The sequence below is a fragment of the Mobula birostris genome, chromosome 9, assembly GCF_030028105.1.
Source record: "Mobula birostris isolate sMobBir1 chromosome 9, sMobBir1.hap1, whole genome shotgun sequence".
In the NCBI taxonomy this organism is placed as follows: Eukaryota; Metazoa; Chordata; class Chondrichthyes; order Myliobatiformes; family Myliobatidae; genus Mobula; species Mobula birostris.
In genome coordinates this window covers 39,466,508-39,481,454 of record NC_092378.1, presented here as the reverse complement: position 1 = coordinate 39,481,454, position 14,947 = coordinate 39,466,508, and the positions used below count along the sequence as shown (strand labels likewise).

Sequence of the window (14,947 nt, the reverse complement as noted above, 5' to 3'; positions counted from 1 at the left end):
AATGCATGCACATATTGCATGGTAGCATTATGACATATACAATTCATGTATTTTTAAATATAACCCATAATGAGTTATTTAAACAAAGAATGCTTAATCAAAAATATATATTTACAATATTATTTGAATATTACCAAACTATTAAATATAGTTAACATCCTTCTACTTAGCACCTAACTCCCTGAACTCTCACCCTTCCCACCCACGTCATTGGTGCTGACGTGGACCACAACCTCTTGCCGCTCACCCTCCCACTTAAGAATACTATTGATCCGAGATGTCCCTGATTCTGGCACTCCTGAGGGAACACTCCATCCAGCAATCACGTTCTCATTCACAGAACCTCCTGTCTGTTCCCCTAGCCAATGAATTCTCTGTCACAACAGCTCACCTCTTCTCCCCACTTCCCTCCTGAGCACAAAGCCAGACTCTGTGCCGGAAACCTGAGAGCTGTGACTTGCCTCTGCTAAGTCATTACCCACCCGTTCCCCCAACAGTATGCAAAGTGCTATACCTGATGTTAAGGAGAATGGCCAAAGAGGTATTCTGCCCTGGCTGTTTGTACCCTTTGCCCCTCCTGACAGTTACCCAATTACCTGTGCCCTGTGTGACCTGTTGATCTACCTCACAGCCTCCTGAATGATCCGGAGTTCATGCAACTCCCGCTCCAGTTCCTTAACATGGTCTGAAAGAAGCTGCAGCTGGGTGTAGATGTTAGGGATACTAGAGGAGCAAGAGGAGCATTCCACTATCCTGTATGGCATCTTCACTGCTCTAATTGTGTAATAAGAAAGAAAAAAGAAAGAAAAATTAAAGAAAAAAAAAATCTGCCTACTGCTTCCACCTCTCCTCGCCAAAGCTTTTGTAAGCCAAAACCTGAACTTGCCACTCTAACACCGTCCCAATCACACGATGACCACTCATGCAATGGCTTTTATGTATTGACTTGCTGCCACATAATTTGTGGATTTGATATTTCCATTAACAAGCAGGTGTACCTAATAAAGTGGCCACTGAGTGTGTAGATAAGTGAGTGAGCAAGGGTCTGGCAGATGGAGTACAACTTTGGCAAATGTGAGGTCATCTGCATGGGAAGGAAATAATAGAGGATGAGATTATTATTTAAATGGTGAAAGATAGCAGCATGTGGTTAAGCGGGGGGGCTTGGGAGTGCTTGTGCATGAATTGCAAAAGGTAAGTTTGCAGGTGCAACAAGCTATCAAAAAGGCAAATGCAATGAATTTCCAGAAGGATTGAATTTAAGAACCGATAGGATATGCTGCAAATGTACAAGGTATTGATGAGGCTGTACCAGGACTACAGTGTGACATCTGGTCTCCTTAATTGTCTTTGGAAGTGGTGCAGAGGAAGTGCATCCAATTGATTTTAAAGATGAGGGAGTTATCCTATGAGGAGAGCTTGTGTTTTGGAATTACAGTCGACATCTCGGGCCAAGACCCTTCATCAGGGTCGACTGTCGACTGTATTCTTTTCCATAGATGCTGCCTGGCCTGCTGAGTTCCTCCAGCATTTTGTGTGTGCTGCAGTATATAGGCTGGACTCCAGTAAAATCATATAGAGGTTTATAAAGTTATGGAAGGGATAGATAAGATAGAAGAAGGAAAATTGTTTTCACTGGTAGGTGAGATTAGAACTAGGAGATGTAGCATCAAGAATCAAGGGAGCAGATATAGGCAAGAGATGAAGAACTGCTTTTCCCAAAGTGTAGTGAATCTTTGGAAATCTCCACCGAGGGAAGTAGTAGTGGTTACCTCATTAAATATACACTCAGTGTCCACTTTATTAGGTACACTTGCTCAGTAATGCAAATACCCAATCAGCCACTCATGTGGCAGCACCTCAATACATAAAAGCATGCAAACATAGTCAAGGGGTTCACTTGTTCAGACCAAACATCAGAATGGGGAAGAAATGTGATCTAAGTGACTTTGATCAAAGAATGATTGTTGGTTTGAGTATCTCAGAAACTGCTGATCTCGTGGAATTTTCACACAGCACAGTCTCTGGAGTTTACAGAGAATGTGGCAAAAGACAAAAACACATCCAGTGATCAGAAATGCCTTGTTAGTGAGCGAGGTCAAAGGAGAGTGTTCAGTCTGGTTCAAGCTAACAGGAAGGTGACAATAACTCAAATAGCCACCATTACAACAATGACGTGCAGAACGCACAACACGTCAAACTTTAAGTGCATGGGCTACAGCAGCAGAAGACCACGAGCATACACTCAGTTGCCACTTTATTAGGTATAGAAAAAAATGAAAAAAAATGTGGCCCCCCAGTGTATCTCTCTGCAGGAACTTCAAATTCTCTGCATAATTTGCTTTTCCACTCAATTTGGCATCATCAGCAAACTTAGGAATGTGATACACCACCCCCTCTTCCAGATCGTTAAGATATATCGTGAACATTTGCAGGCTCAGCACCAAGCCTTGCAGAACTTCATTCACCATTGAAGCAGAATGTGAAAAGAGCTTACATAGCAGATAGCCATGGGCTGGCATGTAACCTTTTGAACCAAGCAAACTTGGAACATTGATGTAATGCAATGGTATTGCCATACAGTCTTAACTTGTTTCCTAAAGATACCTCATCATCTCTTTCACTCATGTTCTAAAAAGAAAAAGGTTCAAGCTTTTTTACCTGCTGTGATCTGTTGTCACTCTGCTGCACACTGTCAGGTGACACAGTCCAGGTTACTCAAACCATAGTTACAACAAATTTATAAAAAAAGATTGGAGCAACTAGTCTTGGTCACTGTACTAGCGCTAAGTGTTTTTCACATTCTTGCCAAAGGCATGGTTCCAATTTTTTCCCATTTTAAGTTCTTCTGCTTTGTAATGGAAAACCGATAGACCGAAGTCAATAGTATGTTTATTTATTAATGTATATACTGTTTACAACCTTGAGATTCGCTTCCTTACAGGCAGCCACAGAAAAAAGAAACCCAATTAAGAAGAAGACCGTCAAACACCCAATGTGTAGGAAAAAACCAAAATCATGCAAACAATAAAAGTAAGAAAGTAGTATTCAGAAATGAAGTTCACAAAACTGAGTCCACAGCCATGAAGCCAGTCATCAGTTCAGGTGATCCAGCAGCCCATCAGTTGCATGCCTCAGCCTCAGATCAGTGCAGAAATGAGTATATCTCGCAAAGCAGTGGCTGAACATCAGCCCATCCCTCTTCTCTGGCCCCGACATCCTGATCTTTTCAATATGGCCCAGCGCTTAAATCAGTCAAACTTCAGGTCGTTCTTCACTGTCCGACCTGTGCCCAGCTGCTTTGATATGTTCTTGGGTTTGGACCCCACCACTTCAATTCGACCCATAGCCAACCTTTCCAATCAGGCCCAGTGCTTAAATCGGCCAATCAGTTGGTCGTTCCTCACTTTCAGGGCTGGCTCACCTCGCCTTGGTTCTGCTGCTTCAAAATCGCCTCCAAGATCGCTCCAGCAATGGCCAAGCACTGGCTTATTCCCCACTCTCATGCCCTGCTGCCTCAATTCATCCTGAAGAAACCACACCACAACCATCCTGCATCTTTGAGACATCACGCTGCAAAAATATGAGGTTGTACAAGCGGTTCAAAATCTCAGCTCAGAAGGGATATTAAAGGCTATTGATTGCAGTCATCATTTTTAAGAAAATGTGTGATTAAAAAAGTAGTTTATACTTTTGTTTGCTGCTGTAAGTCATCACTGTGCTTCACCAGCACTATCGTAAACTGGACTAAGTCCCAAATAAGTACCAATGACTTATTCCACAGTATTATCCGTTGTATGCTACTGTTTCAAATAATCCGTTTACAAATGTAAACATCCCTTTTAAAAAGTTAAATGTACTTCTCAATTATTAAGAGGAAATTGCCTTTTCCTTAGATGAATATCGAATCCAGCTTTCATAAATAAACCACATACAAAGGAAACGATCTTCATTTGAGTTCAGTGTCTGAGAACTAGAAATGGTGGGTGAAAGTGGTGGGAAGAGTTCAAGTTCAAGTTTAATTATTATTCAATCATACCATGAATATTCATGAGTAGAACCAGTTGAACTTTATCATCTTAAAATAAGCCGAATTCACAGAGGAGGGCAAGAATAGTGTTGTGAGAAATGGAAATTTTTGCAGTACCTCAGGGGAGCAGTTTGCAGAATCATGAAATAATTTATAATTTTGCTGGAAATCACATGAGGCTTTGCCTATGTTTGGAGATGTAGAGGAATCTCTGGATGTACTGCAGTCTGATCTTGTACCATGCCTTTTTTTGATACAGATGGTGGCCAAATAAAAATTAAAGTTTCATTAACCCACATCTGATATCACCCAAAAACACAAAGAAGTTTGAAGACTTTTGTTGATCTACCAGAGATAGTTATGTTGTCTTCTATTCCTGAATGTTCGCAAATTCTATATATCTTGCAAAGTGTTGACACTGATGCAAACAGGGCTAGTGGCTCCTGTCTGCCACAGTATAAGGAAGCATAACACAACTCCTGGCCACACAGTTGGGGTCTTTGCTTTGAGCTCCCTTTGGCAGGACCACTGCTGACCTTGGACAAATTGATTACTGAGCATGTGCTGTTCAGTCGAGTCGCAGTATGGACTGGGGTGCTGTGAATGTCATCAGGCACTGATTTAAATATTAAAATTAGCCACCCATTTGCTTCAGGCTGTCTCCTGGGTCTCTGATAGCAGAGACCTTGGCAGAACAGTAATGACTAATCAGTAGCACGATTGGGCGGTAAGTATTAACCTGAGATATTCAAGGCTTATTCTACTGATATGAGACCAGAATATCTTATGCCAAATGTGATAAATTACATCTTTGTGAAAAAATTATGTTTACCTCTGTGTCTAGTGCTGTGACTTGGTAAAAATGCTGTATATTTTTATTTTATCTGCGTTTAACCTCCTCGCTTTCCAGGACATTATATCTACTGCTAGTATGTCAGTGCATTAAAATTATCATATTAATCCAGTGTTACTGCAGAACTGTATACTGGTTCAGTTTATGAACTATTTAGTTGTATACTATCATAGTTTAAGCTCACTTGAAATAATTAAATTATTGGTCTTCACAGTATTAATCAGTTTTCAATGCCTGTACAATGATGTCACACCAAATCATTCAAATTCCAAGATGCATTTGAAGTCATTTGAATTGTTGTTATAATTGTAGTATATTCCTATGTAAGAACTTTTAAGTGTATGTGTGTGTGTGTGTGTGTGTGTGCGTGCACATGTGTGCACAGTATTTCATGCAGTCATTATCAGTAACTCATTGACTAACTCAATTAATTGTTTAGGTGTTTCTCTTTCTGTCTGTAATGTTCAAAAGGGCCGTGCCACTCAACAGGGAGCCTTGGGCTTCTAACTTCCAGATGAGCTCAGCAAAAGCCCACATCAACAATTCTGCCACATCATTGCCTTGTTATCAATTATGGTATTTGCTTTGAATGATATTGCATTAATAGAATGTGGGGTTTAATCTTAGACTTTCCTTAAAGTAATAAAATAAAATTACTTTTGTGATACCAGTCACTATCAGCAGCTGGACATCATTGTTTCATGCTGCTCATTGTGGCAACCCCTGTCCAAGGACTTGCCAAAGTGTTCTGCCAATTACTTCAAACTGGCACGAAAAGCCTTTAATTAGTTGAGTCACGTTTGATCGGCACAGCCCTGTATTAATCTACTGTTGATTTGTTTCACCTCAATATGCTTTATTCTTCTTGCTAACATGTAGCTGGAGCCAAGGGTAAGTGCTAGGTGTGAGCTGCCAACTGTTTCTCTCTCTCTCGCTCTCTCTCTCTCTGATGGGCTCTGTGAGTTAACATTGCAGGCTTATGTTAACATCTTGCTTTACCACTGTCTATTAAGCACTGCATGCTCCTTTACATGTCTTCATGCTGTGGCTCTCTGTCTTGTCACATTTGTGCTTTTAACTCGCTCATGCAGCAACTAGTTAGCAACTTAATCCCCCTGATAGTGTGTTTTACTCAAAGACACTAATATTTATGTGTCAGTTTTCATTGCCATGCAATTTCTGGAGGAAATTGTCCAATTATCATCTTGTGGATGTAGCCAATTCTAGGTTAACTATATTATGGTTCCAGCAATGTTAATAGAGGATTACTCAAGTATTCTGTTTGTTAATTTTTAAAATAAAATGAATATTTGGTCTTACTCATGAACAAACTTGCAATAAAGTTCTCAGGCTCATACTATATTGATTCAGTTCACCAGATAAGGGGATCAAAACTGATTTGGGAGAAAGTTTCCACATTTTTAATTTGTAATAATTGTGTAATAGAATCCTGCCTGAAATACACTGAAAACTTCTGAATCATGAAAGTTTGAAATAAAACAGGTGGGTCAATGAGAGCAGAATAGCCCTGAGATAATAGGGGGCTTTCTTCTTACTGTCTACAACAATCTTGAAAGTTCCTTGGATCCTGATTAATACAAAATGCCTCATTGTGCAATTAAATGAAATTAAAGTAAAGGTGTCCAAAATGGTGCAAGGTTATTAGACAGCATCTTCAAAACTAATGCTGTCCTGATGGACCAAATGACCCCTTTTTGTATTTTTAGTAGTTGTGGTCAAGATCCAGTCAAATAACATTGCCAACATTCTATCAGTTGATCAACTGTTACATCTATTTTAAAAAGCACCTATCAACCAAAATTTCAATTAGCAACAATCAAACTCAGGTGAAAATATGAAGATTCGTTTGTTTGACTTTCCTCTAATTTTCATTAAGTCTCCATATCTCCGAGTGTGCAGTCCTGTCAAACTTCAACAAGCATGCACTTTGACTAGTTAAAATTGACTTGAGTAAAAGTAAATCGATAAGCATGTGTAAAGCTGACAATATAGGGTATTAACTTGCTGCTTTAAGTATGTATTTTGTGTAGGAATTACCAGGCTATGCGCTTAACCCTCCCACTGGCATAGCCCTGAGATGCCTCCAGGATAAGTTCAGCACATGGCTCTGCTTCGCTTGCTATCTCTCATTTTTGTTCAGTGGCTGAACTTTTACATCAGGGCCGCTCATACTAATATAAGTATCAAACGAATTAGAGGCTCCATAGAGCCACAATTGGAATTAAATCTGCCGAATATTAACAATTAAGGAGTCTAAACACACCCTTTTGTAAAATGCTGGGATAGCTGATGCCAGAGAAACTTTAAAAAATTTGTGAATTTCACTTGTTCTGTAGGAGCCTAAAGTTGATATTTTTTTTCAGAAATTGCTACAGGAATGTTAAGGTAAATCTTGAGCAGCTGAATGAAAATCTGTCATGGGGTTCAGGTCAACCTATATCCAAGCCTCCTTTATGTTCGGTCTTTGAAATAAATCCAAAAAGTAGGAAAAACCACAAATGCACAGCCACCCTTCTGCTCATGTTTCCCTCTGTGTCTGAAAATCGCAATCATGTTCAAAGATTGAGAATAGATGAGACAGGGTGGCATCTACTATCTACTGAAATTACAAAAAACTGTTCGACGTTATATTGAATCTATCATCAAGAAATGTTAATTTCTTCTGTCACGAATCCATGATGTAAATAAATTGGTAAGTTGGGTTTATTATTGTCACATGTGTCAAGGTACAGTACACATGGTAGTACAAGAAAAAAAAACAATAAAAGAATGCACAATTAACTGTTCCAGTTCCAGCTTAGAGCCTTAGGAAGTTAGATTTAAATGAGTAGATCTGCAGAGCGGAGTATGCAACTGACTACCATGCACCAGCACTAAGTAAATCTGAAAGTAATATAAAATGGCCCCAGTGTTTTCGGACAATTATTCTAAAGAAGAATTCCTAAACTCTATTAGAATAGATTTATTTCTTCAGTTGGAAATTTGAAACGGAGGATGTCATTCGAAGCATTTTTGCCATCTACTCACACTTCGAGCAGGAACTCTTTTAAGCTGGGCCTTTCCAGTCTCCATTTTAGACTGGGGGAGATCCTGCTCCAAATGACCCTGACTGCTGTAGCTAAGACATTCCATTATCACTGATTCCAAGTGGCTCAGAGTAGTTCCAAGTCTTACCTGACAGTGATGTTCAGGTACAAACTTCCATTAATCCACTTGATTGAAAATAAATGCATGTGCCCAAAGCAATAATATAATAATATCCAGACAAGAATGCAACATGGAATGCAGCAGCGTCCATGCCGATGGAGATAAATGAACTTGCCCACTCATGCATACTTAAGCAATTATAAGTTTAAGAAACCAAACCAGGAAAAGTCCAGATAACATTGAAAAATATCCACCATGATCATCCTAAATGATGGAGCAAGCTCGATGGACTGAATGGCTATGATTCTTTATATTTCTCTGTTACAGCTGCATGTGAACTTTCATTGATTCATGTGCATGGATGCTCAAATCTTTCTGAACACCAAAACTTGTTAATCATTCACCACTAAAAAAAAATCTGCTCTTGTATTTTTCCTACCCAGGTGAATGACTTCATATTTCACCCTGTTCTATGAAATTTGTCATGTCCTTGCCCATTCACTCATATTCCCTGTTCATATTCCCTTGAAGTATCTCTGCATCTTGCTATCAACCCACACTGACCTGGGATGATTTATTAACAAACCTGTCTATATTACACTTGCTCTAATTATCCATGCCGTATATATGTCATGCACATGGCTCCCCAACGCAGACTGCTGTGATATTCCCTTTCATAAATCCACCATGACTCTGCCCAAGTATTTTGTTATTTTCTAAATTAATGCCCACAACTTCCTTAATAAAAGCTTACAGTGTTTCCCAAGACCTTTCATCAGGATGACAAGTTTGTTGTTCCTTATTTTCTTTCTCCAGCCCTTCTTGAATTGTATATAGTTAAGTGCTGATTCGGTTTGCTGTCAAGGATCCATCTGCAAGTTCATTCTGATCATTCACGCTAATGAAAAGGGCCATAGTCACGCAGAAGACCAGTCCAGAAAGTATGAACAACATTCCTAAGACCATGGCCTGAAGGTTGCTTTTACTCTCCTGAAAGTAATTCATCATCATCTCCTCTTCCATCGTGCTCCCATCATCACACACCATTTCTAATTCTTCCCAGCTGCTTTTGGCCCCCTCATCTCTTACCTTCAAGATTATCACTGTAAAGTCGTTTGCCTTGTAACTCTGATGTGCAGCACATCAGTTATGTGAGTTGCACAATGGAATCACATGAGATACCCCAACATATGGCACTTCATGTATACTTTCTGGTTATGACTTGCTTTTAGTTGTAAGTGTGCATGATTCACTGATACCTGGAAGCAACCTCAAGTGTGCAGAGGCATCTTTTCTGAGTTCTGTATCCGCAGCATTCTTGAGCATGCATGCAGCCAACAGACACAGCAGACCACTTGCACACAAGCATTCCCCACCCTCCAATACTTTTACCCCATTACAAACCCAACCCATTTGACGCTTGATCTTCTCCCTGCCTCATGCTTATCCATGTGGCCCAGGAACCACCCGTCTCTGTTCACTTACTCCACAATGGTGAAGCATATGAAGAAAAAGCCTTTGAGTAAGTTCAAAAGCCGACAAAATAAAACTGAGAATACCAAGAATACTCTACAGGTCAGGAAAAATGAGAAAAAAAATTGTTAATGTTTCAGGCTGATGATCTTCCATCAGAAGTTCTGAGGAAATGTTAACAACCAAAACTATTTATTTTATGTATTTATAACATATTTATATATGTAGCTCTTCAGAGAAGCTGCCAGACTTTTTAAGTATTTTCCATTTTCTCTGTCTTTATTCAGTTTTCAAGTACTTTGCTTTTGGGTTAGAGCTATTTGATGATTTGGGTCATTGTTAGAATGACCTTCATGAACCATGTGCTTGTTGCACACCATTTATTCCAAGTACCTGAAAATTCCTGGACCGTTATTTCTAATCTGTTCACCTTTTTATTTCTATCTTGTGTTTGAGTCCATTCCAACATTGCAGGCTGTATGAACAAAGTGAACAAATGTTTATATCCCTTCTGATCTTGACAGTGCTCGGTTTTGCCTTTGCACAGATTAGCCACAACTGCAGCTCTTACTTCTAATCCCCATTACAAGCTGCAGGTAATGTAATACTGCAAAACTACGGGCAGAGTTTCCTTTGATTTATTGTTTTGTTACAAATGGATGACATTGATCTGTTCATTTGAACGTTGAACAATTCCTCACAGGTAATGTTTTGCTATGAATTGCTTAATAATTACCTGAGTATACAGTATGAAAGAAAATCTATCTGAGGCAATTAGATGCCTCTGCTTGGCTGTCATCTATCTTCCATTCCTGTAATTGAATGGGTGGAAATTGGGCAGTCTCCATCGTGGCAAGTACTTCTCCCCAACCCCACCCATATTTCATTGCCTTGCTTCTGGTTCGTTCAGATGTTTTGCACCCAAGATCAGTACAAAATAAAATGTCATCTGATGACAATCCACATGCTGACTATTCTTGTCAGAGTACCGTCGTCCAATAGCCCAAGATTCTTTGATAAATTCAATACATCATAAAAGAATTGTTCAGATCCAATGAATTGTGTTGCATAACCAACATTTCTATGCAGCCATTATCCAGTTTAACTCCAAATTAAGATATGGTCAGTGTTCCTTGAAGTTCTGCTAATTCCATCGTGTTTCCTAGATGTTCTGCACTGAGAGATTAGTGGGGTGGTGCAGTCACTTGGACCAACAGCAGTTCACTGTGTCTGCACAGTGCTTCCATATTTTTAAATCAAATCTTTGCAGCCGAAGTTTTCTTGTAGAAGATAGTTGTTAAAGTCTGGAAAAGCAGGAGCAACTTGAAATACTTTCAGGACTGGGATAACCAGAATTAACTTTAAAATTATCACCCTGCTTTTCATGAAAGACCCACTGCAATGAACAGACAGCCCTCCATGTCAGAGGGAAAGACTGAACATGCAGCAGACCATTTCAGGCTATTTGCTTGGCTTCAAGTGTGTCCTTGTTTATTAGTTTAAATCAGCTAAGTCTAAGACACAGAGTCAAACAAGCACGGCTTGTGTTCTCACTGAATCATCCTCATACCTGAAATCCCATTAAGCCCTGCTGTTAATGCCGTCAGGAGCTTTTACATGCTACATCCACCTTTGAAAGATCTGTCACATAGATTTGACTCTTGCTTTGATGCTGCAAAGCTGAGTGGGATAGATTATTTTGTCAGTCCTTTCAAACATGTGGCACTGAGGATCCTTCAGATTGTATTACACATGTCTTCCATCCTCACTCAGTGCTGAATGTTAGACTTGACATGGATCAATATGATCTGGGGCTAAATTTCTGAAAGTGACTGAATATGTTAACATCACATCTGCAGATCAATAATGAGTTTTATCACAAAATTTGCTGTTTCTGGGTTTATCTATAAGCTTTTGTCTCCCTCTCTGAAAAATATTTTTGTGACAAGTAGTTCAGTGCACTTTCATTAAGCAATTATCCAGGAATCCAAAGTCACCAAAGCAACACAAGCACATTAAGGATTATACATTTTAAATAATGAACATAAATTGACCTACTTTGGAATTAAAGGAAGAAGTCAACTCAGCAGTGAAATCAATTCAAAGCTGATGACAAATTGCCTTATGCTAGGATAGATCCAATAAGAGATGAGTTTCTTGGAAATAGCTTCCCCTTTTAAGCAGCAGTGGAATGCTTTACCTTCTTTATAAATTGGTTGACAGCTAATGCGCATTTGAAGTGTGGACAAATAGGTAATACCAATCAGAGCAATTATTGTGATTCTTTTTTTCTTGGTAAACCCACAGGGGCTGAAAGCACCCAAAACTACTTCTTCAAAAGGCACAAAATCAATGGAAGTGTGTGAAGGAACAGCGACACTGGGCAGCTGCAGGTTAAAAGGATATTGTAGGTCAGAACCGTTATGTAGAAATGAAAGGCAATTCAAAGGATTCATAGCAAACTAAAACAAGTTATTTTGGAAATAAATGTACATGAGCAATTTATTATTTTGTGATTATCAACCATGAATAGTAATCGTGCCAGAAGTCAAATGTTGTATAGTTCAGAGAAACTAGAGAGGTGATGTTTTCAAGAAAAATAACTTTAAAAATTACATATTGTTCATTGTTATATGCCAGCCCTCATTCTCCTTCTGAGACTTAGATAATTCATGGATTTTGGTGATGAATACTGGTGTCCATTTTATTCATCAGTGGAAATCTAGAGTTGCCTTTATGTTCTGACATTATCCCCGCAGAAAAAACAGAAACGATGCCTCCAAAAAATATGAAGACTATGTCCACACGTGTGGAGGTTGCAGTCCTAGTTATGTTGCTGCAGCATGCTCTAGCCATTTGGCCATGTTATAAAGATCATAGGTGATGTGATAGACTTTGAAAGCCTACTGAAGACAAGCTCCATGAGTACTTACTCTTTCAATAATCAATGTACTTGAGGTTTAGTTAGTTATATACGTAGTCTCTACAGTGTGCTTATGTATTTTTCCATAAAAGATTAAGTCTGAGTTAGTTGTCCAATTTATACAAACCCAGAATTTCTTGAGAATATGAAGGAACTCTCTTGCCTCAGAGTTTTTAACAGGAATATCAGCAGAGATTTAGAGTAAAAAGACGTCTGATTCAGACAAACAGCATTGTCCGTGGAAATGATCTGTGGTTCTTCATCCAATAGGCTAAAGGACCCTGACCACAGAGTACAAACATTGAAATCGAAATAAAATTTAAATCATTGCAGAGGAAGCAACACAAAGAAAGGGAGAAGAAAAGAAACGAGCAAAAGATTTTTGAATACTACCTTTAATATTTGAAATCAGGATTCTCTTGACGAAAAATGCTTAGTTTTAAATCATTTAAATGTTGTCATTGCCACCATTTGAAAATGATATAAAGCAAGCAAGTCACATACTGAATTTCACTTTACCATTATTGTTGTAGATGCAGACCGAACTCAGAAGCATGGAATGGATGAGTTCATCGCTGCTGATCCCTGCAAATTTGACCATTCGGCCCTGTTCGAAATGCTTCAAAGGAAAACATTAGAGCACCGGCTGAACGATTCATATTCCTGTCTGGTGAGTAACCTGCAGAGAGAAGGTATTAGGGACAAAATGACTCATCTCACCAGACTTGTAGTTTAAAAACCTCCTGCTAGGAGTAAGATAAAGGATTCTCACCAATAGGTTTCAGACTTGAAAATTACATCGTTGAAGGCAACTGCTGTGTCAGTGAATGGTGAAAAGAATTCAGCAAAGGGATGTACAAGTTAGAGAAGGAGTTGAATGAGGACTGGAAACCAATAAGATGCAGGTGTTGGCTTTATGAACAATTGCTTGCCTGTATTAATGTCCAGTGTTCAGTCTGTGAGTGCCTGTTGCTTATATCTGCTGTAATCCTTTAGTTGTTCTAACTTCAAAAGGGAGAAAAAAAGTAGTTGCTGCAAACCCAATGTACATTTTGTTTGCATTGTGAAAGTGATGAGATTGGCAGTTTCGCTCTGTTAATCCTGGCAACTGCTGGAACTCTTGTTGCTTTTAAGGTGTCACTGCACCTCTTCCTGGGACAGTGGGTATTTTCTAAAGGGTGACGGCATGTTGGTTGAAAGCAATTTTTAAACTAACGGTGACCTTCTCCATGTGCTTATGTATTTTGATATTATCTTCAGTGTGCTTTTAAGCACTGAAGTGTAACTTCATTTTTAGTTCACATATACACAAAACAAGTTATCCGCAATGAAGCGATAGAATTGTAAGGCAATGCTCTTCTAAAAGTGAGTTATTACAAATCCATCCTCTGCAGTTCTAAATTGACTTATTAATTAATAGTAAATATATTGCCTGCAGAGCAGCCTTTATTGGAGTTCTCAGATTTAGGGGATTTAGCTCTTCGAGGCTTCAGCGAGGAGAGACTTCAGTCGGAGAAGGAAAAACGAGCTGCAGGTAGAGATTTTTTATCTCCCCACAGTTTGATTTTCCTTCTTTGTAATTGCTCAGTTAGGAACCGTAGAGCTGCCAGGCAGGATAGTGGAGTACTCCTCCTACGAGATGTGGGAAGGCAGGGAGACCTCTAGTGTCCCTAATGACCACACCTGCGAGAAGTGCATCCAGCTGCAGCATCTAACACTCCATGTTAAGGAGCTGGAGATGGAACTGGATGAACTCCAGGTCATTCAGGAGGCTGAGGTGATGATAGATAAGACATACAGAAGGGAAGTTACACACAAGGTGCGGTACGCAGGAAATTGGGTGACAGTCAGGGAGGGGGAACATAGAAACATAGAAAACCTACAGCACAATACAGGCCCTTTGGCCCACAAATTTGTGCCAAACATGTCCCTACCTTAGAAATTACTAGGCTTACCCATAGCCCTCTATTTTTCTAAACTCCATGTACCTATCCAAAATTCTCTTAAAAGACCCTATCGTATCCGCCTCCACCACCATTGCTGGCAGCCCATTTCACGCACTCACCACTCTCTGAGTAAAACACTTACCCCTGACATCTCCTCTGTACCTACTCCTCAGCACCTTAAACCTGTGTCCTCTTGTGGCAACCATTTCAGTCCTGGGAAAAAACCTCTGACTATCCACATGATCAATGCCTCTTATCATCTTATACACCTCTATCAGGTTGCCTCTCATCCTCCGTCGTTCCAAGGTGAAAAGGCTGAGTTCACTCAACCTGCTTTCATTAGGCATGCTCCCCAATCCAGGCAACATCCTTGTAAATCTCCTCTGCACCCTTTCAATGGTTTCTGCATCCTTCCTGTAGTGAGGCAACCAGAACTGAGCACAGTACTCCAAGTGGGGTCTGACCAGGGTCCTATATCGCCGTTAAGCAGCCAGGGCAGAGCCATCCCCCTCAGCAACAGGTAAGCCAGGGCAGAGCCATCCCCCTCAACAACA

General features: G+C 39.7%; 1 protein-coding gene across 6 annotated transcripts in view; it reads left to right on the top strand.

Annotated features, from left to right (window-relative positions):
• cadps2 (Ca++-dependent secretion activator 2) overlaps nt 1-14,947 on the top strand; it is a 706,406-nt gene that overhangs the window by 469,707 nt on the left and 221,752 nt on the right. For all 6 annotated transcript variants that reach the window (XM_072267874.1, XM_072267873.1, XM_072267872.1 and 3 more), the window contains exon 12: nt 12,981-13,117. In XM_072267874.1, coding sequence (XP_072123975.1) covers nt 12,981-13,117 — 137 coding nt within the window. The remainder of the gene's footprint in view (nt 1-12,980; nt 13,118-14,947) is intronic.